The 21492-nt window shown below is 40.4% G+C and overlaps 1 protein-coding gene across 6 annotated transcripts; it reads right to left on the bottom strand.

Annotated features, from left to right (window-relative positions):
• Positions 1-35: 35 nt before the first annotated feature.
• On the bottom strand, positions 36-20713 carry MPPE1 (metallophosphoesterase 1). Of its 6 annotated transcripts, XM_082279954.1 has the most exons (12): positions 20576-20591; positions 17939-18029; positions 16096-16193; positions 9283-9657; positions 8803-8911; positions 8046-8149; positions 7442-7522; positions 5537-5645; positions 4656-4727; positions 4422-4544; positions 3479-3619; positions 38-2077 (listed from the first exon to the last, which is right to left on the bottom strand). In XM_082279954.1, exons 4-12 carry the CDS (start codon positions 9555-9557, stop codon positions 1895-1897), a joined length of 1197 nt encoding a protein of 398 aa, XP_082136080.1. In that variant the 5' UTR covers positions 9558-9657; positions 16096-16193; positions 17939-18029; positions 20576-20591; the 3' UTR covers positions 38-1894. The 6 variants fall into 6 exon arrangements, with proteins under 6 accessions (XP_082136082.1, XP_082136080.1, XP_082136078.1 ...); XM_082279952.1 differs by lacking the exons at positions 16096-16193; positions 17939-18029 and adding an exon at positions 9778-9896 and having other exon boundaries at positions 20576-20712; XM_082279953.1 differs by lacking the exons at positions 16096-16193; positions 20576-20591.
• Positions 20714-21492: the final 779 nt, after the last annotated feature.

The raw sequence follows: 21492 nt of genomic DNA, 5'->3' as shown, positions 1-21492 counted from the left end.
CCTAAGAGAATTACAAGATGACATTTTTATTTCTCTTTTAATAAAGAGACACATTAGAAAATTGTTTTATTTTAAATATTGTAGAATCAAAATGTGTGAATATTTCTCAAACTTGAATAATTTATGCAAATGACATTCTCAAAACAAGTTGTGGTACAGTACAATATATAAAAAGCAAGAATTGCTGTAGCAATAAGGCATGTCCTTTTTAGTAACTATAACACTGCTTTATATTTTATACATAGGTGTTTTATGTCTGTGACTATATACTTTTCCTGTGTCCAAGATAACCTGTACAAATGTCTAAAATTACAGTTGCAATAACAGAAACCTAGAGAAGTGTTAGACTACATTACTTTATAGAGTGTTTTACCACACTTCGGACCATTCCCCCAACTTCATTTTAAATTTAGGAAGAGATGAAGAGCTAACACAGTCCCCAGACTGGCATATAAATCAGCAGGTTTTATTAGCTTTTTACTGTATTGTTATTAATTATACACCCAAATCAGTCATCTTTTTAAATTCAGGCTACAGACCAATTGAGAACTTGTTTCCAGTTGAATAGAAAACAATCCCATTTTAGATACTATAATATGACCATTTTTTCTTCCCAGAAATATGTATGATCAATTTAGTCATATTTCCCAAAAAGTGAAAGGCTGGGTGGAATAAGCTAATAGTAAACAAAATTCCCAAAATTATCTTATTTTTAATGCCAAAGAAAGTAATAGAATGAATGACAAAATATAGTATTTTTTTTTAAACTAGCCCCAGCCCAGGAGTTCAGGTTAGAGCTCCCAGCCTCTGCAGGAACATCAGCAGGAAAACTGGTCCTGGTGTGAAGTAGTCCCTCTGTTTTTTCTGGGGTGGGTGGGGAGCAGCAGTGGGTTTGTCCCACCTTCCCCCACACAGTGAAGACGCTGAGCTCAGATTTTATCTTTGTGGCACAGCTGGTGGCCTCTGCCTCCCCACAGAGGAGCTAGTGCAGTTCAAAATGTGACACTACACTAAAGTCAACAGGACTTGTGGAATGTAAAATAACACACATTCCTTTCCCTGTCCATAGACTGAGGGCCAAGGCATAGGATAATGTTACTGCAGCTGTATTTGACCTTCCTTCTTGCAGGAGATCGGCGACTGGAGGGCCCCTCACCACAAAGATCTCTGGGATGCAATAGGGCCCTCTTTTTTCAAGCTCATCATAGCACATCTTTTTGAAAGCAGCAGCTTGAGGTGTCACCCTAATTCTTTTTTAAGCAGTTTTCAAGTGTGTGTCAGCAAACTGGATCCTCAAGCTTCTTCCCGTTGTTGTCTGGTAGATGGGTAACTGCAAATTATAGTCAGCTAACAATTTACTGTGTCAGGAACCAGAAGATTTCTTGTCCCAAACCGCAGTCCCTTACACGACACCCTAAAAAGGCTACGGAAATCCGCATCTCTCAGTGCTGATGCATCCAGATTCTGCCTGACCCTAACAAACACAAGTATGACATTTGAAGGGCCATGCAGCAATAAAACAGAGAAACGTTTCCAGTTTGCAAGATTCAGCCTCCACCAGGGTAAGACACAAGTGCAGACAAGTGATGAGGCTATAGGATTTACATAATGTACAGTTACACTTTTAATATACATATTTGATACAAAAATAGCAGGAAAAGGACTCATTTGATTGTCGAATACAGTATTTTTGTACAGCATGAAACGTTCATTTCAGTTAATTATTTATCCTGTAGTAGTCATATCAGCTGTATAGGACTTCTATGGTATGTGTAAATGCAACCTGCCTTCAGACTAGCAATCAAATTAGGTCATTTGCTGGCATGAATATAGTCTGATGTTTGACTGTTCTCAGCTTTGGTATTTCAGTGACTGAATGCAGATGTCTGGCTCTTCATACTGCTTTATGCTTACTGATTAAACGCTGAGCAAAATAAAACGGTGGAGTGAGAAGCTGAACATGAGCTAGTACCAGGATCACAAGCAGAGCACCTGCTGCACAGTAGATAGTGAAGACTCTGCTCTCAAATGGAAGGAAGCATTTTTGGAGGGAGAAGTCAGTTGGTGTTATGCTGCCCTGGAAAAGAAATGAAGACTGTCACTTTGCTGTGTTGCAGTGGGTTCTGAATCAGGAGTAAACACCACAGCTGTCAGATCTCCAATTTCTAAATCCTGTGTTGGGTGGCAAGGGTTGGGGCCAGTTTCCTAGTACCAGTGCCTTCTCCAGGGGGCTGAAGAGTCCATACCTTGCAGTGCTGGGCACTAAGTGGAATATTCACCAGGCCAACATTAGCCCAGAGGCCAATCTTCCCATCTAGCATAAACAGAGAGCTGGGCTCCGCATCTGATTTGCCTTCAAGAGGAGCCTAACTTTAGCTGCTGTAAATCCACCTGGAAGGAGCCTTGCCAGGCTAAAGTTAGGTTTTGTGAATGTGCCCCTTCCTCCCCCAGGCCCTCCTCCTTACCCAGTACATGCTGCAAAAACACACGTTGGCTAATCCAAATTAGGAATAGGAATTTCAACCGCAAAGAACTTTTTTGGCTTGACTTTGCAGTTTAAATTAAAGTTTATAACGGATCGAGGCTGAGGAGTTAAAACAGTAGTGAAGAGGATGCAACTTTAATTAGTCAACCTCTTGTTTTGCAGTGGAGATGCACTGTCTGGCGTGTGCAGAGAGTGTGTGTAGTTTGAAGGCAGCTACTCTCAGGAATATGGAATAAACAGAACTACTTTCAACAACAAATGTTAACAGTTGCATAAAATGAATTTAAATGTTTGGGGTTATCTGCGTATTAAGCAGTCTAAACTCAACAGCAGTAAAACATACATAAAAGATTTCCCCCTCCAAGTCACAGACTACTCTGTAAACAGATTGTAGGTTTTGCTTCTTACTCCAAGTTTCTAAGAGTTCTGTTTTATTTTTGAACTGGGGAACTAATTGATTTACCTCTAAGGATATACTGAGCACTGGAACTGCCTGCACAAGCATAACCAACACACTGTATAAAATGTGAATTGGCAATGAGGAGGCAGACTGTGGGCACATCACAAACACTTTTCACTGCATTAATGCACACGTTTGAAAACCATGATCACCATGCAAAAGGGTTTGAGGTGGATACAGTCTTGTTTTCATAGTTGGTAAATCAGCCAAGCCAAACTGGTCTTTCTACTGTTCAGTGCACAATACTGATTATTTTTACGAGTCAATAGTTTACAATGCACCCTCTTTCTAAGAAAATGTACCCAGATACTAATTAGGTCTTTAACAGCATTGCTTTGTACCACACAGAACATGTGGCTCCCACAGATGTACTTTATAAAGTGGATGCAGTGTACTGAGTGGGTTGGGTGGGTAGGCAATTTTTTTTTTTAATTTTTCGTTTTTACAGGTAGAATCAGTTTTAAAATATAGCTGACTGCCATGTTGATTTATTTATGAAAGTTATCTGACAAAAATAAAAAATTAAAACTTACCATGATGAAACTAGGATTGTTTCTATTCCTCCAACTGAATGACGGGACACTGATTTCTGGGACTTTCCCTGCGTGCAGCACTTCACAAGCACTATGAGTGTGCCCACTGAGAATCAAACGGGGCTGAAACCACCATAGCAGCTAGAACACAAATTGGTAAAGCACAAAAATTAAGTCACAGCTAAAAAGAAACTGAACTTAAAATCCCTTTTTCTTTTTCTTTGAACAGAGTGAAATTATGGCAACTCTAATATTCTTACAAAGTGCTTTCTGTAAACTTCTGTTTTCCAGTAAGAAATGTGTTGGTATTAATATCAATCACACTCCTTTGGCCCTGATCCCAAGTACTGGGCTTTTTCTCTTTTTTTTTTTTTGTCATACAGATCAGAAGAACAAAGGCAACAGCATGCTGTGGATATCACAAAGAGAAAAACTTCGGGTTTAGTAAAGCAATGCTATTTTCTCATATAAGAAAGAATCTTGTACTGACAATCTTTGAGTGAAGACATTTACGCAGAAGGAAAGAAATAATGACCATTAAGTTTTTAGGGATAGTTTACATATTCTTGCAGTTACTAATTCAGCAAAAGCGATGCTTTCAAAGTGTTGGGAAACTGTGGCTTCATAGCAGGTGTGTCAATAATTTACACAGCACAGGAAGTACAGCATGCTGAAGTGGAGGTAATGGCACCACAGCAGATTTAAGAGTGCCAGGACTTAGGAGCTGTACCTGGGAAATCTGGCAGGACCAAGGCCATGATGGTGATGATCCTCAGGGGAGCAGCTCTAACAAGCAGCCTCTCACAGGTCTCATTAGACACGAGCAGCTGTGCTCCATTTGTCTCAGCCAACAGCCTTATCACCATTTTTTAATCTATTTATATCTACACTCATGTCCCCCTCTCACCCACCCACTGCCACTCAAGTTCCCAAGAAATCAAACCTTTTGTGATGCCTCTTGAGACAGTACATCATACTTTTCTTTAAAGGGGATGTTTTTCTCCTCTGGAGGAGCGGAATCTTCTCCAGTGCATTCAGCATCACTTTTCCGATAGAGAGGGTAATGCTGGGAGTAATTAAAAGCAACGATCAGTTGTTAATGATCCAGCCTTTCTGGAACAGTAATAAATCCACAAAAACATGTCAATGTGTTGCCTCACCCCACCTCTTAACACACCTGTAAAAGGATGGGTTCTGAAGCTGGAAGCTTTTCCACATCACTGCATCCTTTGTTGGAGTGATTCGGTTTCTGTGAATAAAATCAAGCCATAGAAGGGGTGAAGGTAATTAAGCAATAGCTAGGTTTTAAGGGGTTAGGGAGGGTGGGGTGGTTGTTGGCTTTGGTTTTTTGTTAAGCAGTTTAGCTCAGAGTCGTGTTTAAATACTGCCCACTGTATGAACTTTTAAGAGTTTTACTGTGGACTGGTGAAACTCCCCATTCTGTACATGCTGTAAATACAGCTGTGCTCTTCCTGACTGCAGAAAGCAGCAGCAGGATCTCTGCACCAACAAGGCAAAGGAGTCTGAGGGCAGCCCAAGGGAGATAGAGTCTGGCAATTTTTCCACTGGGAGCTGGTTTCCTGATTGACTGCCAGCCCAGTCAGTCATGCTGCCTACTGTGCATCCAGTCAGCTTATGAAAAAGGGAAGAGGAAGGAAGTACAAGAAGCAATTGGATTTGATGAAAAAATACAATTAAAACACTGCTAGGCTACGAGGAAAGGACTGCAGTAGAATCAGGAAACTAAAGGAATATGCTTGAAGGCTATAAAACAGAATAATATCCATAAATATAAATGCAGGATTATGTATCTTGAGTCAAAGGGAGGATTACTGACAAGGAAGTTACAACACCATTAGTGCAAAGCAACAGCTAATAGTTGGGTAAAAATGGTTAAGAGGGATATGAGGGAGAGAAAGACTTGCTAACAAGTTGCAATGTGAATTGGAAGCAGATTTTTTTTTAGGAGAGTCTGGTTCTATCCTGACTATGCTACAGTATCATCATTCCCATTGTGGCAGAGGAGTCGCTGTAATCATATGTTTAATAATCTCTTACCTGCTGGGAGCAATTCAGTTTGTGAGAAAGTGCCACAAGTTTTGCCTCTGAGGTACGGCAGACAGCACAGCCATCACCCTCCATGGCTACACTGTTCACTAGGACAAAGCTGGAAAATACCAGGGATGGACAAAGAGAAGTGGGGAGGACAGGAAGGCATTTCATTGTTCATGCACACGCATGGGATAAACTTCATTTTATAAAGTGCAAGTGTTCCTAAGTTGGACACAGCTCAACAAAACAGCAGAATGTAACAGCTCCTGAAATCATGTGCTAAAAATCCTCCTCTGAGTATGTGTACCGTAGCCATGTCTCTGCCTGGTTGGCTCCTTTATACAGTTGTTAATTAGGTTGCACAATGTACCTTATGCTTCATGTTTACATTTCAAGATTTTTTTCTATTTTAATGAATACTTAAGTTGTATTCTAGTGGAATGGTAAAAGTTCATCACTAAATTCTAAATTCTGAGGGAAACGAGAACTTGCTTCTCTCCCCACGAAGTTTAGACCTCAGAGACAGAATTTGAGACATTGGATTTCTTCAGAACAACTGAAAAGCAGAACAGCACTGCATTTGGGTGGCTGCCCTGAACAAGCTTAGTTTTGTACTTTGCAGTCTCTGACACACAAAACAGGATTTTATTTGTAATAGAAGGCTTCCCTGTAGATTTCAAATCAACTTTGAACCTCTGCCATAAGATTCATACCCATTTAGTCACACATTCAGCTTGAGATACATCCCCAGTTCAACTGTCTGTTTAAAAGACAAAAATGAGCTGAATGCCTTCACTTAAGAGATACTAGTCAACAGCAAAAAAACCTTAATTCTCTTTTAGCAAATTAAGCTGCTTTTATACCACAGATTTGTTGTAAAATAGTTTATCTAGGAACATTTTGTTAATAGTGCAGCTCATTGCAGTTAATGGACACCAGACATACAATCTGCAACTGCATGCAAGAATTCTGCTGTGCTGTTTTATCAAAGGGGACATTTTTTAAACAGTTGAAATACTTATCCAGAGGACCCCACATCTGCACGATAAGCAACAGCTTTATACTGAGCATTCATGAAGCTCAGAGATCCTCCTAAAAGAGATACAACCATTTCCAGACTGGTTCAGAATTTTAAATTAAACTTATAATTTAATTAAATTATAATTGAATTAATTTTAATTACATTTATAATGTTTGCTTAATTAAGGGAACCAGTGTAAACCTGTAGGTTTTGAATCTCACGGTTCCACAAGTGAGTACAGCCCGAGGGCACACGTGACAAACACAGAGGGGCAGCGTGCCTTCCCTTCCTAAATCTGAATCTTTCCACAAACCCACTATTGCGTTCCCTCATCGGGTTCCTGCATGGTGTCTGGAGGTAACAGGGCACACAGCAGGCAAGTGCAGCCACGGGGACACAGCTGTGAGAACAAACTGCGCCGAGGGCTGCTCTAAGCCAAAACCAGCTTGTGCATTATTACCCCACCTTGTGGAAAAACCGTGGACATGCAACTGCTGTGTTCCTGAATTCCTCAAACAAGGGTTAAGTTCTGCAGACTAAAGAAGTTATTAAAATTAATGAAACTCCTAATTTGTAAACACAGAGGGGGTTGGTTTGTGTTTCTTTATTAATCCTGCTGTTTACAGCCATGGCTCATTACCAGCTGCAAGGAAGTATAAAAGGCAAACCAGAGAAATGGATTCTGACTCCATGGTACTTTTCCATTTAAAAGGAAATTTTTACAATTTACCTAGCTCTAAGTACAGCTTCCAGTCCATATCAAACTACAGGTCTGTACAAAGTGTTTGGGGTTTAACACATCATAAGGTAGATGATTAAAAGAAATTTTTAAAGGCTCTAGGTTAAGCATTCCCATACTATTTCATTAGAAAAAAATTAGATATACTCACTTTATTCCTTTCCGAGTTACCAGCTTTCCTGAAGTAAAGTTGAAAACCTTTTCAAATCGATTTACCTTGTAAGTAGTCATTCTGTGTCACAGAGCAAAAATACAACTGAGGTAAGAAATTGCCACTGGATCTCATCTGACACAGTTGCTTTACAGGTTGTTGAGCATTCATGCAGCTTGCTGCTCCGTTATCCAGCTGACACAATCATTCAGGAAACTCACAGGGGTGCTGTGGCACCCCTTGTGCGCTCTGGCCCTTCCCATCAGGGCAAGCACCAGCAGAGTGAGGGCACTTACACTCTTCTGTGCTGAGATAACCGGAGTGGAAACACTTTTCTAAGGAGGAGGCCCAAGGAAAAGCAGCTTCAAGAATTCCATGTCAGTGCAGAAGGATCAGCTCTGAACAACCCTCGTACAGTCAGAGAAGCATAAACCTGTTTTGTGCACAGACCTTACTCTAAACTACGACCCTTTCTAATTTGATCATGATCAAAAAGTTTCTGTATAACCACAAAACAGGTCCCTCAGACACAGCACCAGTTACTGTGGGCATGCTGACACTTCACTCCTAGCACTTGTGTGCTCCTTTCACTGACAAGACTCACTCGTAATGAAACCCGATGTCGTGATTCCCAACGATGACCACCAGCTCCGTAGAAACCGGATACTTAAACATTTTCCGAAACCTCCTGACATCATCTGCCCATGCCTGCAAGAAAAAACAAAAGGAGAAATTAGTGCTGTTCCACAGCATCAAAGGGGACCACTGGTTTTGTAGTGGGTTTGCATGGTGAGGCTTTGGTACTGGGGGGGCTGCAGGGAGGAGCCTCCCCCGTGTCCCACAGAGCCAATGCCAGCTGGCTCCAAGATGGACCCACTGCTGGCCAAGGCTGATACTGCCGCTGGGATAACAGAATTAGGAAGGTGGCATAAAAGGAAACTCTGCAACTGCAGCCAGAGACAGGAGTGAGAATTTGTGAGAGGAGAAGCCCTGCAGACACCAAGGTCAGTGAAGGAGGAAGGTCTCTTTTGCATTTTCTCTCCCCTCTCCAGCTGAGGAGAGAAGTGTTAGGGCAGCTTTGTTGGGAATCCAGCCAGGGTCAGCCCATCACAAGTGTGTAACACAGAAGCACAAACTGAGATGTTTACATTTTGTAAGTTTTATATGAGGGGCAAAACTGTCAAGGTACTACCAAAAATGAAGGAGAATCACAACATTTCAACTCCTATCTAAAAGACTAGAAACATCTACCAACAGGAAAACTGGCAGAATTAAACAAAGCCTTGCATATCTAACCTCCATCATCCATTTCCTTCAAGAAATCCCCATTTTTTGAAACAAGAGAGCTGATGATGTCATACCTGAGGTGAGCTCCATTTTCCTTCATCAAAAACATCTCCCAGAATAAAAACAATATCTGGCTGCAGTAACCATAAAGCAGTTTGGAAAGATCTCTCCATTTGCCATTCCCTGAAAAGGAAAATACAGAACCAGTTATCACTGCCTTACCTCTGGATCCTCAACTGTGAATACACAGCCACAGCACAGCAATGGGAATGGGAAAATGGCTCCTACACACTGAAATACGAAAATATATTATGAAATTCAAATTAAATACTTACAAATCAGATGTAAGGACAGTAGGTGCATCTTACCTGGTGGGTAATTCCACCATGATACAATCAGGACCAACACATGCAAGAAGTAATAGCAGCTTGTTTATTTTTTCATTACAGTTCTAATGAATTGCTGTTTAATGGAACAGTGAATTATTGTTCCATTAGCTACTACTAAAAATGCAAAAAACTGGGTAGAGATTATTCAAAAAAATTAATAATTACCTTCTTAGCTTATCCAACCAATGTCCTTTGATTTCACCAAGTAGATGTGTATCAGCTAAAATTATGGCCTTTAGGACTGAAGCTGAAGTTTCTTTTTCACTCATGTGAGCTCCACCTTTCACATCTGGCCATCGGCATTGAAATATTACCACATAGTAAATTAAAAATTCACAAAATATTAACACTGAGCTGACAAAACACACGAGTTTCAGCAGAAAACAGAGCCTCCTCTTCAGAGGGAGATTCTTCACAGTGGTTGAGCTAGAACTCAGCATTGCAGTACCAGCATGAGACAATGGCTGAAGTTCTCTCTCGGATGAAAACACCTTGGGCTACTCAAAGGATCACGCTGGGCTTTTTGTCAGCACAAAATCCCTGTGGATAAAATACAAAATAAAATATTCATTAGGTCAGTATTCCCTGTGGAAAGCTAACATGCAAGGCCTACAGTGTCAGCTTCTTGTCACGCTGAAAGGTTTGGAATATGTAATTGACCTGAAGAGTAAAGTTCTCCTCCAGGCACACAGAGCACAGAACTGCACTCGCTCCGACCAGCACCGAGGAAACCAGATTAAAGCCAGCCAGGATCTTGGTGCATGATGCTTTTTCTAGAACTTTTAAGTGAAAACACTATGAGTGGGGGTCAAAGGTAGGTAAAGACAGAGCTTAGCTTGAACAGCAGCTGCAACAAAGAAAAAAAAAATCCATTAGGATTCTTATAGAATCATTTAGGTTGGAAAAGAGCCCCAAGACTGAGTCCAAGCCTCAATCCAGCACTGGCAAGTCCACCACTAAACCATGTCCCTAGGTGCCACATCCATACATCACTTAAATACCTGCAAGGATTGTGACTCCCCCACTTCCCTGGGCAGCCTGTTCCAATACAGGACAACCCTTCCAGTGAAGAAATTTTTCCTAGTATCCAATCTAAACCTCCACTGGTGGAATTTGAGGCCACTTCCTCTTGTCCCATCACTTGTTATTTGGGAGAACAGACCAACACCCCCCTGGCTACAGCCTAATTTCAAGTAGTTGTAGAGAGCAATAAGGCTTCTCCTCAACCTCCTTTTCTCCAGGCTAAACAATTCCCAGAGGATATCTTCTGGCACAAACACAGAACATGACTACACCTCATCAATAGCACTGCCACCTTTAATATGGCTCATTGTAATCTCCAAGAACCAAGGACAATTTACTATCCCAGAACAAGTTTACAGGAGCTTTCCAGGAACACAGGCGCAGATACATGGGTAATTAACTGAGGCTGCTTCATTTCTGACAAGAGGAAAACAAGAAACATCTCAGCCTCAGAAAAAAGAAACTTCACTGCAGCTGTAGAGAAACAGCTAATGAACAAAATTGGTGAGGTAACTGTATTTACTGCTTTCTGCTGCCTTGGATACCTTGTAACCTAAACAAGGAATGTACCCCTCTTGAAACTCCAGTATTTTTCCTGTTTCTTCTACAGCCCTTGACAGGAACACTTTTTCAGGGTAAGTGCCCACAAGAAAGTATCCCAGCGGAGAGGACAGAGGCACCAGCCCTTACTCTCCAATGAAATGCCTGAGATCCCAGGTCCAGCCTCTCAGGGTCTCAGTCTGAAGAGCACTGCAGGTCCGAAAGCCCCGCTCTTTAAAGGTTAACAGTGTAGCATGGTCACAGTAAAGGGACTCCAGGTGAGCTATAGAGATGCTGCTTCACAGGCTCAAGAACAGCTTCCAGAGAAATCCACAAAATGTGGTCCCCCACGCAACAACGGGATTGCAATTTTGCTTTCTACAAGAGAAAAATCCTAATTTAGGACTAATATCCAGGATGTGAGCAATTACTGAACACAGTATTCAGTGATTAGCAGCCCACGTCTGAATTGACTAAATCTGACTACAGCTGTGAATATTCAGTACCTTTGAAAATTTATACCCCAAATATGAGGAAAATTAGGACAAAATTACAAAGCCACACAAAATTAGTGGATTGTTTCTAAAATCTTGGCCTCAGTAACATGCAGAACACAGAACAAATTTAAATTGCTTCACTGTCCTATGCACTAGCCCATTTGATTTATGTCTCAAGGAAACTGAGTAATGACACGTGATTATTATATTATTTTTGTAACCAAAACCCCTGTTTGATAATAGCCACTTATTTTCAAACACAAGCTTCCCATATCAGCACTACAAAGTACTTATTCAAGACAAAGAACCATTAGCCTGCACCATGAAACATTTCTAATATGCATTATCAAGCAGTAGCATGATTAATACTTAATTGCATGGAACTCAGTTCTATCTAAACTTGATTTAGCAGGAGAAAGCCACTGACCAGATGTCACAATTCCACAGTATGTGGAACTACACATTTAGACTGATTAACTTGTTTCATATTCATCTCATCTGCCCTTTAACTAGCAAACAAAATAACACCACCTCACTTGTACATCTCACAAGGAGGCAAGATTAAAGCAGAGGTATCTGCTAACTGGCACAGCAACAAGGACAAAAAGGCAGGCAAATTCTTATCCAAACACACAAATGTATATGGCTCTATCCTGCAGAGTAGGAAGTAGTACTTTATTGGAAGCAGATTGGTAGTCTGAGACAGTCCCTCTTCCAACAAAAACAGTATTAATTTGAACAGAAAATGCCAGTAAGTTGTTTAACTTGCATTAGCCATGTCCAGCAAATAAATAAATAAGCAAATGAAAATCACATCTTCAAGAGCAAACTGATGCCATCGAATTAAAAAAAAAAAAAAAACCAACACCATCAAAAGAAACCCATACCAGCAAACCAAACCTGCAATCAGTAGAAAATAAAAATATCGTCAAGGCAAAATTGCCATGTTCAAAAGTCACAAGCAGCAAGAGACAATCAATGCCACAGAGCCGGTCACTTCCATATACATTTCTCCTCCAGCGTTTCTGCTGCTAATTGTTACTATCTGGGGATTTGTACCGCAGATGTGGACGTTGCGAGAGGTGCCCCATCTGCACCCGACACTGCCAGCATTCCTGATAGTGAAAGGAAAAGCGGAAAGGGAAATTTAAAAAACCACGAACAACCTCACAGAAAGCCGGCGATGCAGATGGAGCTGAAAGACAGCTCCTACTACTGGCTGAGAGAAATCCTTGCCCACCCCGCTCTGCCACCTGCCAGCCCACGCCTGCTCCGCTGCCGTGCCGTGCAGTGCCGTGCCGTGCCGTGCCGTGCCGTACCGTGCCGTACCGTACCGTGCCATGCCGGGCCGTGCCGTGCCGTACCGTGCCGTGCCGTACCGTACCGTGCCGTGCCATGCCGGGCCGTGCCGTGCCGGGCCGTGCCGTACCGGGCCGGGCCGTGCCGTGCCATGCCGGGCCGTGCCGTGCCGGGCCGTGCCGTGCCGTGCCGGGCCGTGCCGTACCGTACCGTGCCGTGCCATGCCGGGCCGTGCCGTGCCGTACCGTGCCGTGCCATGCCGGGCCGTGCCGTGCCGTACCGTGCCGTGCCATGCCGGGCCGTGCCGTGCCGGGCCGTGCCGTGCCGTGCCGTACCGTGCCGTGCCGTGCCGTGCCGTGCCGTGCCGTGCCGTGCCGTGCCGGGCCGTGCCGTGCCGTGCCGGGCCGTGCCGTGCCAGCTGACCTCCGCTGGAGCTGCACGGCCGCTGCTGGGTGGAGCTGCGGCTCCGCGCGTCGCTGCGCAGCGCGTTGCTGCCGCTCCCCCTTACACGGGGGGACTAACATTAGACTAGGTGCCCTCAGCAGAGCTGGAAGACCTTAGTTATGAAAAAAGACTGAAGGACTCCTCACTGTTTCTTGTTCTGCCCAACATTTAAAAATCAGCCTATGGACGAGCACAATTACTGAATCATTTAACAACGGGGCCAAAGTTTAAACACGCTAAAACTGTAGCTTTGTACCACAACACTGTGGGGGAAAAGGCTCCAGTGACTGGCACTGCTTTCTTCTCCAGGATTCGTGTTTGTTTTACTTATTAACGAATGTTACAAGCATTTTTGCACTTACAATTTTTCTGTTACACATGCTATCCTCCTGTTTTTCTTCCATCAAGTTTACTGGCAATGCAGACTTGCATCACTCCTTTTCTGGTTCCCTTTTCCATCTCTTGTTCAGGACATTATCCAGCTTTAATTTGCAAGTGAGCCAAGAATGAAACAAGGGCACACAGTGGTCTATAGCCAGAGCAGGAACATGGAGTTCTGGAGCTTTCCCCTCCCTATTGCCTAGTGAATATGCAACTCTGAACACCTCACATGCTTTGAGGCAAATTTCTTTATTAAATTACACCTACATAAAACTGTCTTAAGAAAACCAGTAGGATATGAGTCTTAATCCTGCTCCTAGTCCTATCCCTCAGGAGTGTGCATGTATTTTTATGAAGCTAAAGAAGCTGTACCAGGTTATAAGCAAGCTTAGTGTTTCTACCCTAAGGAGTTTTCACTCAACTCTCCCATCACAATGTCACAAAGGTAGAGATTTACAACTTTCAGAAAAATATAGTTCTATAATGTAACTATGTTAAACTTTTGTGGAATGTCCTTACAAACAAGTTCAGGTTCAAATCCCACAAGGTTCTGCAAGCTACACTTGCAACTGGGAGTTGTCTCTTCTCATTCCAAGCTCACCCTCCCTGAAGCAACACGACATTTCTGCCTTGTGGACTCTGATTTTCTGCACTCCCACTTTTCAGCTCTTCAAATACCAGAGTTCTTCAAGTACCTCACTCTTGAACCAAATAAGAGCTTCTGATGAATTCTTCTTTTGATGATGCAAAACTCTCTGACCCATCTTTATGAATACACTTTCCAATTCTGAGCACTAAATCCTTCCTTCATCCACAATTTTTCACTATTATTGTGATTGAAGAAAAAAATCCAAGCAGAGATTTAGCATTTTTAAGAAACCCCTTTGCAATAATTTAATGATAGATTTAATTTCTGTTTGCATTAGCACATCCTTAGGGCTGAAATCCATGAAGACTGCCAAATCTACACAGATACTTTGATTTTGTTCTGTAGCTTACAGAAAAGGATAAATTGGGAAGCTCTTCAAAATAAAACAATTTTATTATATTCCCATAAACATGCACAACCACAATATATTCTGCAAGTGTGAATGAGATGGGTTTGAAACTTAGTTAAGTTATGCAGATCACAGTTTATTTAAAAACATATAAACAAAAAAAAAATCAAGGTCACAAAGCACAACATTTCTGAGCACTTGTCATATTGAGATCCCATTACTGAATCTACAACATTATCAAACTGTGGTACCATTTTAAATGCTACAGTAAGTATAAAAAATATGTGGACACTCTACTTGGCATTAAATTACCCAGTAGTTACAAATGTGCTGTAAAAGGCAGTCCATATATTACACTTATTTGTTTCAAGCACTTTTCATACTCATTGTTCAGTTTCACAGATTCCTGTACAGCATGCTTTAGATCTTCTACCTCTTCAAAAAAACCCTAGAAAAACCCCAAAATATTCAACTTAAACTTTCTTTCAAAGACATTCTCAGTAAGAGCTAGTCAGGAGTTCAGTTATTCCAGAGTTCAAAGACACTTTTTATATTTTTATGTGTGTATGGCTGAGTTATGCAAACATAGCTATGGTGAGATACCGCAATCAACTACAACTTCAGGTAATAATTTAATAATTTCTGCCCTGAACAGACAAGCAGAGTTCAAGTTATGTTAAGAGACTGGAATACAGACTAATAATAGGAAAGATTAATTAAAAAAAGGAAAACATACGGATTTACCAGACAGCTACAAAATGACAGTCCAATATGACAAGGGAATAATGTCCCATTCTGATCCTTTGCAAGTGAAGTCAAAAATTGTTGGGAAATACATGGACAGAAGAGTATAATCACCCAAGACTTTGTTTCAACAAACCTTGAATGTTCTAGCTACCAGAGTAACGATGTATCTACCTATAACCATCTACATTTGATATTCTCCTCCCTATTCTTCCAGCATGTTTTTTAAATGAACAGCTGCATACATCTTATATAACATACAGTGACTTAAAACTACCAAAAAAAAGGGCCACTGATAAAAAGCCACAACCTCAGGTTTATGTATCTCTCTCCTGCAAGATGAAAGTCTCAGCCACAAATTGTCCCTGATTCCCAAACACAGGGATCTAGAACTCACCCTGGCTCAATGTTCTACAAGTTTCACATCCAATGAACTATCACCCTCTTTTACTGTTACCCCTGAAATTAATACCATAACATTATTTAGTTTGAGAGAAAGGACTGCAAGGTAAGAAAATAGATTCTAAACAGAAAGCAAAAAACAAACATACAAACAACAACAACAAAAAAAAAAAAAAACACCAATGAAAAGACTTGAGGAACAAGCAAAAATCAGTTTAAACAATTTGTTGCTGAAAATAAAACTTCATGTCAGTATATTAAACTGAGTCTTCTATAGTTAGGTAGGATCTCATCATCTTGTTACATAACTTTAAGAATTACCAAATGTTCACATTTTCACTTTTTACACCTATCGATCTAACAAAAAAATTCAAAGCCTCTGCCCTCCCTAAACTTGGAGTTTTGTCAGAGGCATAGCTTTGACATGCTTAAGTTCAAGGGAAAACAGTCTTCCTTAGCTGAGCAGCCTTTTAGGACATGAATGTTTTGAGGAGCCATTCATTTCCATCTCTCTCAGAATGCTACACACGGATTTTTTATGTATTTTACTTGATAACAACATATGTTCAGCCTAAAGATGTTTCAGTTCAGACGGAAAAGTTAGTTTTTCAAAAATCACCTACTGTTAAGCTTGTCTTAAAATAAATTACCTTGTCTAATCCAGCTAACTCATTTTTTAGTGCTCTCTTTTCTGCAGACAACTTTCCATTTTCTTTCTTCAGCTTTTTAATCTCCTTCAACAATAGCTCTATATTCAAATGAAAAAAATGCAGAGTTCAACCATCACAGTCAACATCCCCCTCATATGAATCATATTACAGCTAAAGAGCTGCCTACCTTTTGTGATATTAGAAAATGATGGTTCAGCTTCTTAAAGTACCTTTTTCATACAGTGATTTATTCTTAAGAACTGGCCCAGCATATTCCCAGGTACTATTAAAGGTAACAGGATCTCCCAATTGGATAATCTGAATCTGCCAGATTCTTAGAATGTAGCATTATTTTACTTTATAATCCACAAAACACACATCACATGCCTTGATTACATTTTTCTGATTTACAAGAGGGTCACATCAGCCCTTGCTGACAGCACATTTCCTGAAAATTATGCCTACATTAGATGATCTCATCCATCTCTTTCTATGCTTTGAAGTGGAAGATTACACCTGAAATTCCGGATTTACTTATGAGGAAGGATGTGCTGAAACCAGCACCGTCCAGGTTCGTCCAGTGTTTTAAACCTAAAAAGAGGTTCTTTTTGGTCTCAGTGCCTGAAAACCAAAGAATGGGGCAGCAAACATTATTACTGCGAGATCTGCGTAGATACATCTTACTAGAATAAATACCAGCCCTAAATGCAGCCACGCACTCCCACCCGTGATTACACCAACGGACCAGTTTCAGAAAAAGAGAAAACAGCAAACATTTTATCACAAACAAAAAAATGCAAGGCTGAATTCTAGATTACAAAACGCCATTTTTACGTAACAGGTTTTCAAAAATGAAAAAGACATTTTAGATACTGCTGGTTGAAGAAGAAGAAATAGCCTGGAGTGGCCTCTAGATCAGAAATGAAAGGCATTCTCTCTGCTAGGCATACTGGAAGGAACATCATCAAATACAACTATACCATTACCTAAATATCTACTGCAACAGGATTCCTTCTTTTCAGAAATGTCCCTGTGAGAAGTTACTCCTCCCTCTGGGGTTTGACTTCTTTTTCCAGAAACAGCACTAGTTTTCCAAGAAACCTTTTTGCATTCCAGTTGCTCAATTCTTTGCCTCTGCTCTTGAAGATTATGCTCTAGCTCATTAATTTTAATCTGTCAAAACAATTTTTTTAAATGCATAGAAAAAACACAGTTCAACTGAATACAACTGGAAACACACCCTGAATGCAAACCCAGAGCTTTCAATTGCTGACTTAAAAACTACATTCACTGAAAGGGTCTGAAAGGAGAAAAAACAAAGGACAAATGAGGAATTTAGACTGGTCGGCTGCAATGCACGATCTGTGCCACAAGAGGCAATACCCACTTGAACTGCTCCTGGCCACACAACCCTACTTTCACTCCAGTTATGATGCCAGACTCCTTGTACAGCAAGCCCATAGACCTTGCTACCCAACAGGAAACTCTTTGCCTTCATTTGGTTTGCTTACTGCTGGATTTCTGAGAAAAATCACGTGCAGAAAAATACCAGGGCTGGTGCAAGACAGGACACAAGGTGCATATACAATTGGAAGGACAGGTAGGTGGATGAGTAAAGAAAAAAGCAAGGAAAGGGGAGACAGCTTTCTGCTTCAGACACGCCAGTGACAGAGTTCACTTTTAAAGGGAACTACAGGCTACTCTCCATTATCTCTGTCATGGGAAACAAAGTAGGTATAAAAAGAGAAGCATGGTCTCATTTCACAAAGGTAGAATTACTTTCCAGTCTCCCTACAAGCTTATGTTTGGCTGTTTGATACCAACTCCTACAAATTCTACTTACAGTGAGATTTTTAATTGCTTCGCTTTGCTCCTTGTTTGTTTTGGTTTCTTTAACATAACGTTTCTGTAGCTCATTATACATCTGAAGGAGTCTAAAACAGAAGAAATGCATAAATTGCTGTAAACATGAAAGACATCCTTTATGGTAGAAGTGTTAGAGATGCCCCACAGAGATCACTTGGGGTGTGCAGAGACTTGTAACAGAAATACTCAAGATGGCAGTGAATGAAACGTGACTGTCAACACAGAAAGAGAAAGCACCAGAAAATAACAGCAAAGCAAGTTAAAAGAATGGTCTGTATGGATGGCAAAGAATCCTTTTTACTCAGCCAGACTGAGGACCCTGCTGTTTTTGCCCAAAACACAAGGCTACGCTCCAATTAAACCTCAGTGCAAATCAGTCTTTGAGGGAAGACCCACACCCAGCAACAGGAGGCTGCCAGTGACTTTGCAGCATGTCACAAGCATCATTCCTCTCCCCATCAGCACAACACGAAGAGAAAAAGAACACTCCTAAAGGATTTTTTAAAGTTTCTCCAGAAACTAGTTTCTTACCAGCAATCAAGAACCCATGATGAGGACACATGAGGCAGCTCCCAGCTCTCTGTGTTGTACAAAACATCTCATTGTTTCCAAGTGTGTGGGTGTGAGGATATGAGTGAATGAAATCAATGTGAAAATGAGTGGGTAAAATAAACGTCAAATAAACAAATTAGGGCTGTTATCTTTCCCTCTGCTATTATCTTGCATCAAGTTCTGCTGTACTAATTTCCTACCATATTTCACAGTATTCAGCCAACATATATGAGGCCCACAATTTAACTGATGGACATGAGCAGATATTTTTCCTATTTTTTCAGGAATTCTCACAAGAGCTGCCATTCATAATAAGTCATGACTGCACACCACAAGCAGGAGATGAGCAACACTGTAGCACAGCACAGCTTTGTAAAAGAACATATACACAGATGCTCAAAAAAAAAGCTTGGTCAGGTTATCTATGTGCAATCTAATACAAGGCAGGTACAGCATTCAGTTCAAAGACTAACTTGGACTTCTTCTACATGAGCACCTAACTAGGAACTCAATTCCAGCCCAGAGTCAGTCAGCCAGCCTGCTTATGTAGCTATGTACCTTGCAAAGAGAGTCTGGTACACTGTAAAGGTATTAAAAAAAAAAAAAAGAAGAAGATGGGTCTTCAACAGCCACCTAAAGGAAACACTAAAAACAGGGCACTTGGCCAAAGAGCATCAGAGATCTGTGTAAGATCCACAACCCATTTATGTAAGTGGACAAAAAGCAGCCTTTGAAAGGATGGAGCAGCCTGTTTATTTTACAACCAAGTCATAGGCGGATGGAGCAATATTTTATGCAGCTTGCCTAGTTGTTAAAATGTTTCAGTATATTTCTTTCTTAAAGACAAGCTTTTGCATCAGAAAAGCAGTTACAAGAGTTTAATTCTACCATTAATTGGCAAACTACCATAAGTAGTGGTTCAACTCTAAAATTAATTAGACTGAAAAGTAGAACTGCTTCTCTAGCTTATTTAAAAAACAGTATCAGCCTATAAATTTTATATGCACATAACACTGAGCAATATAAAATGAGCTGAGAAAGGTTCCACAAAACAGAAGATGAAACTACAAAATTCTAGGTTAAAAAATCTACAAAAAACATCATATGTGTGCACAAACACATGAAGGAGGTTCCTGGCTCACCAAATTTTTCTCAATGAACCACTTGAGAAAGAAATCAATTTTGTTCTTTGTTCAGCACTATTTTCAAGTTTAATCCAAGATTTTGTAGTTATTTTTAAAATGTGAATGATTTCCCATTGTTTCAAAGGCTGAAAGCCACTTGCATAACAGCCAAAAGAAAAGCAACTGACTTAACCATGAACATTTTCTACACTAAAGAGAAGAATAATTCCGTGAAGAAGCAGCTTCCAAGAACTCACCTGACACTGTCACCCTCTAGAATCAGATCCTTGCTGTCTCCACCTTTATGCCATAAACAAGTTTCTGTTTGAACCTGAACACTTAATTGAAACAAACACAACAGCTTCATAAAATCAGATTTCACAAATTTAATTGGATCAAACAAAGCAACTGAAAAAGGCCAAGTTATTTTTCAGTTTGATTTTATGGTAGAGGTTTCCAGGCAGGATCATAAACACACCAAAACTTAAACCCTGGAAGGTTTTTGCAAACTGGTATGTAAATCCTGGCAGGACACTCTCCAAACCACTAGCACTACAGTTTTTCAGGTCCTAAGGTCTCCGTTTCTAAACCTTTTTAACAGCATTGATGCTATTCAACTTACCTTTATCTTACCATCTTTTGGTAGAAAAATAGTGTAAAAGTCTTTGCAACAGAGAGAGCATATTGGCTAAGCAGGAGTACTACTTCTTGCTATTAAAACTGTTCTTTCACTACAATAAATTTTGTACAAGATGCCCCAGATATCCTTTGTTCCTTTACAGGCCTCCAGCACTTTCCACCCTACCACCCTGTTCAAAGACAGCTCCTTAAATTATACAGATCAGATAATGCCTAGTTCATCTTAAGGACATGACAATAAAAGTCCTGAAATGCTGCACTTCTTTTGATGCAAAAGAGAAATGTTTGACAATTCTTACTCTCTGCTTGTGCCACGGACAGGCGTTAACCGCTGCAGATGCAGTTGTCCTTGGATCTGACACAGATTCTTTTCTAGCTCCTTATTTTTTATGTGTAGTTTTTTCACCTTCTTGACTAACTGCTCATTTTCATCACTGAGCTGAAACGGAAGAGAATTGAAAAACAAAAAATCAAGGAACAATTTCAAATCAAATAGTAACTAAGCTGACAGCACTTCATATTAAAACCCTCTCCCAAAAGCTTTACTACATTTATCTTAAGCCATAGAAGCATTTGCAGGAAAATGGCAGGAAAAACAACTGGCTTCAAATTTCATTAACATTTGACTACAACAAAGCTTAACTTTTTTTCTTTTTAAAGGTGTCTAATGTAACTTCTTAATTCATTAAGGAACATAATGAATTATGGCAACTGGTTTTGCATTTAAAATTAATCACAGAGGGACAAAGCATCTAAGTTTCCAGTTATACTCCTAAACTACAAACATCAGCTCTGCAACCAAGCTGGTGTTTATTTTTGATTTAACCTCACCAGAGACAAAAAGACAGCCACAGTAGCTGAACTTCTTGCGTGCATGTCTGCTGGACCTTGCCTAGCAGTATGCAGTCATATATATTTGACATATATATATATATAAATGTCTTGGGGTGACTTTACGATGTGTATCCCCTATCGCTGCTCTACGCCCAGAAATTAATTTTGTGCCTTTCTGTGCCTTTAAACCAGCACAATAACATATATTATATTTATAGTAATATATGAAGCAATATAGACCTATATCTATGTAGCAACATATAAGGCAATATACATTATATAACACCTATAATTATATGTTTAGTTATATGTATAACATATACGCACTAGATAGTGTATGTATATATGTAGCATACACATGTGCGTGTATGTATGCGTGTAT

The sequence above is a fragment of the Coloeus monedula genome (genome assembly GCF_965178545.1).
Source record: "Coloeus monedula genome assembly, chromosome: 1".
In the NCBI taxonomy this organism is placed as follows: domain Eukaryota; kingdom Metazoa; phylum Chordata; class Aves; order Passeriformes; family Corvidae; genus Coloeus; species Coloeus monedula.
This window is presented reverse-complemented; position numbering and strand designations above follow the sequence as displayed.

Bases quoted from the DNA above. Each gene is read 5' to 3' on its own strand.
- MPPE1 (XM_082279951.1), bottom strand. From the start codon at position 9,557: ATGCTGAGTTCTAGCTCAACCACTGTGAAGAATCTCCCTCTGAAGAGG. The intron at 7,523-8,045 runs GTGAGTCTTGTC...TCTGTGACACAG, and splicing joins GACATCGGGTTTCATTACGA to AATGACTACTTACAAGGTAA. The intron at 5,646-7,441 runs GTGAGTATATCT...GGTATTTTCCAG, and splicing joins GTAACTCGGAAAGGAATAAA to CTTTGTCCTAGTGAACAGTG.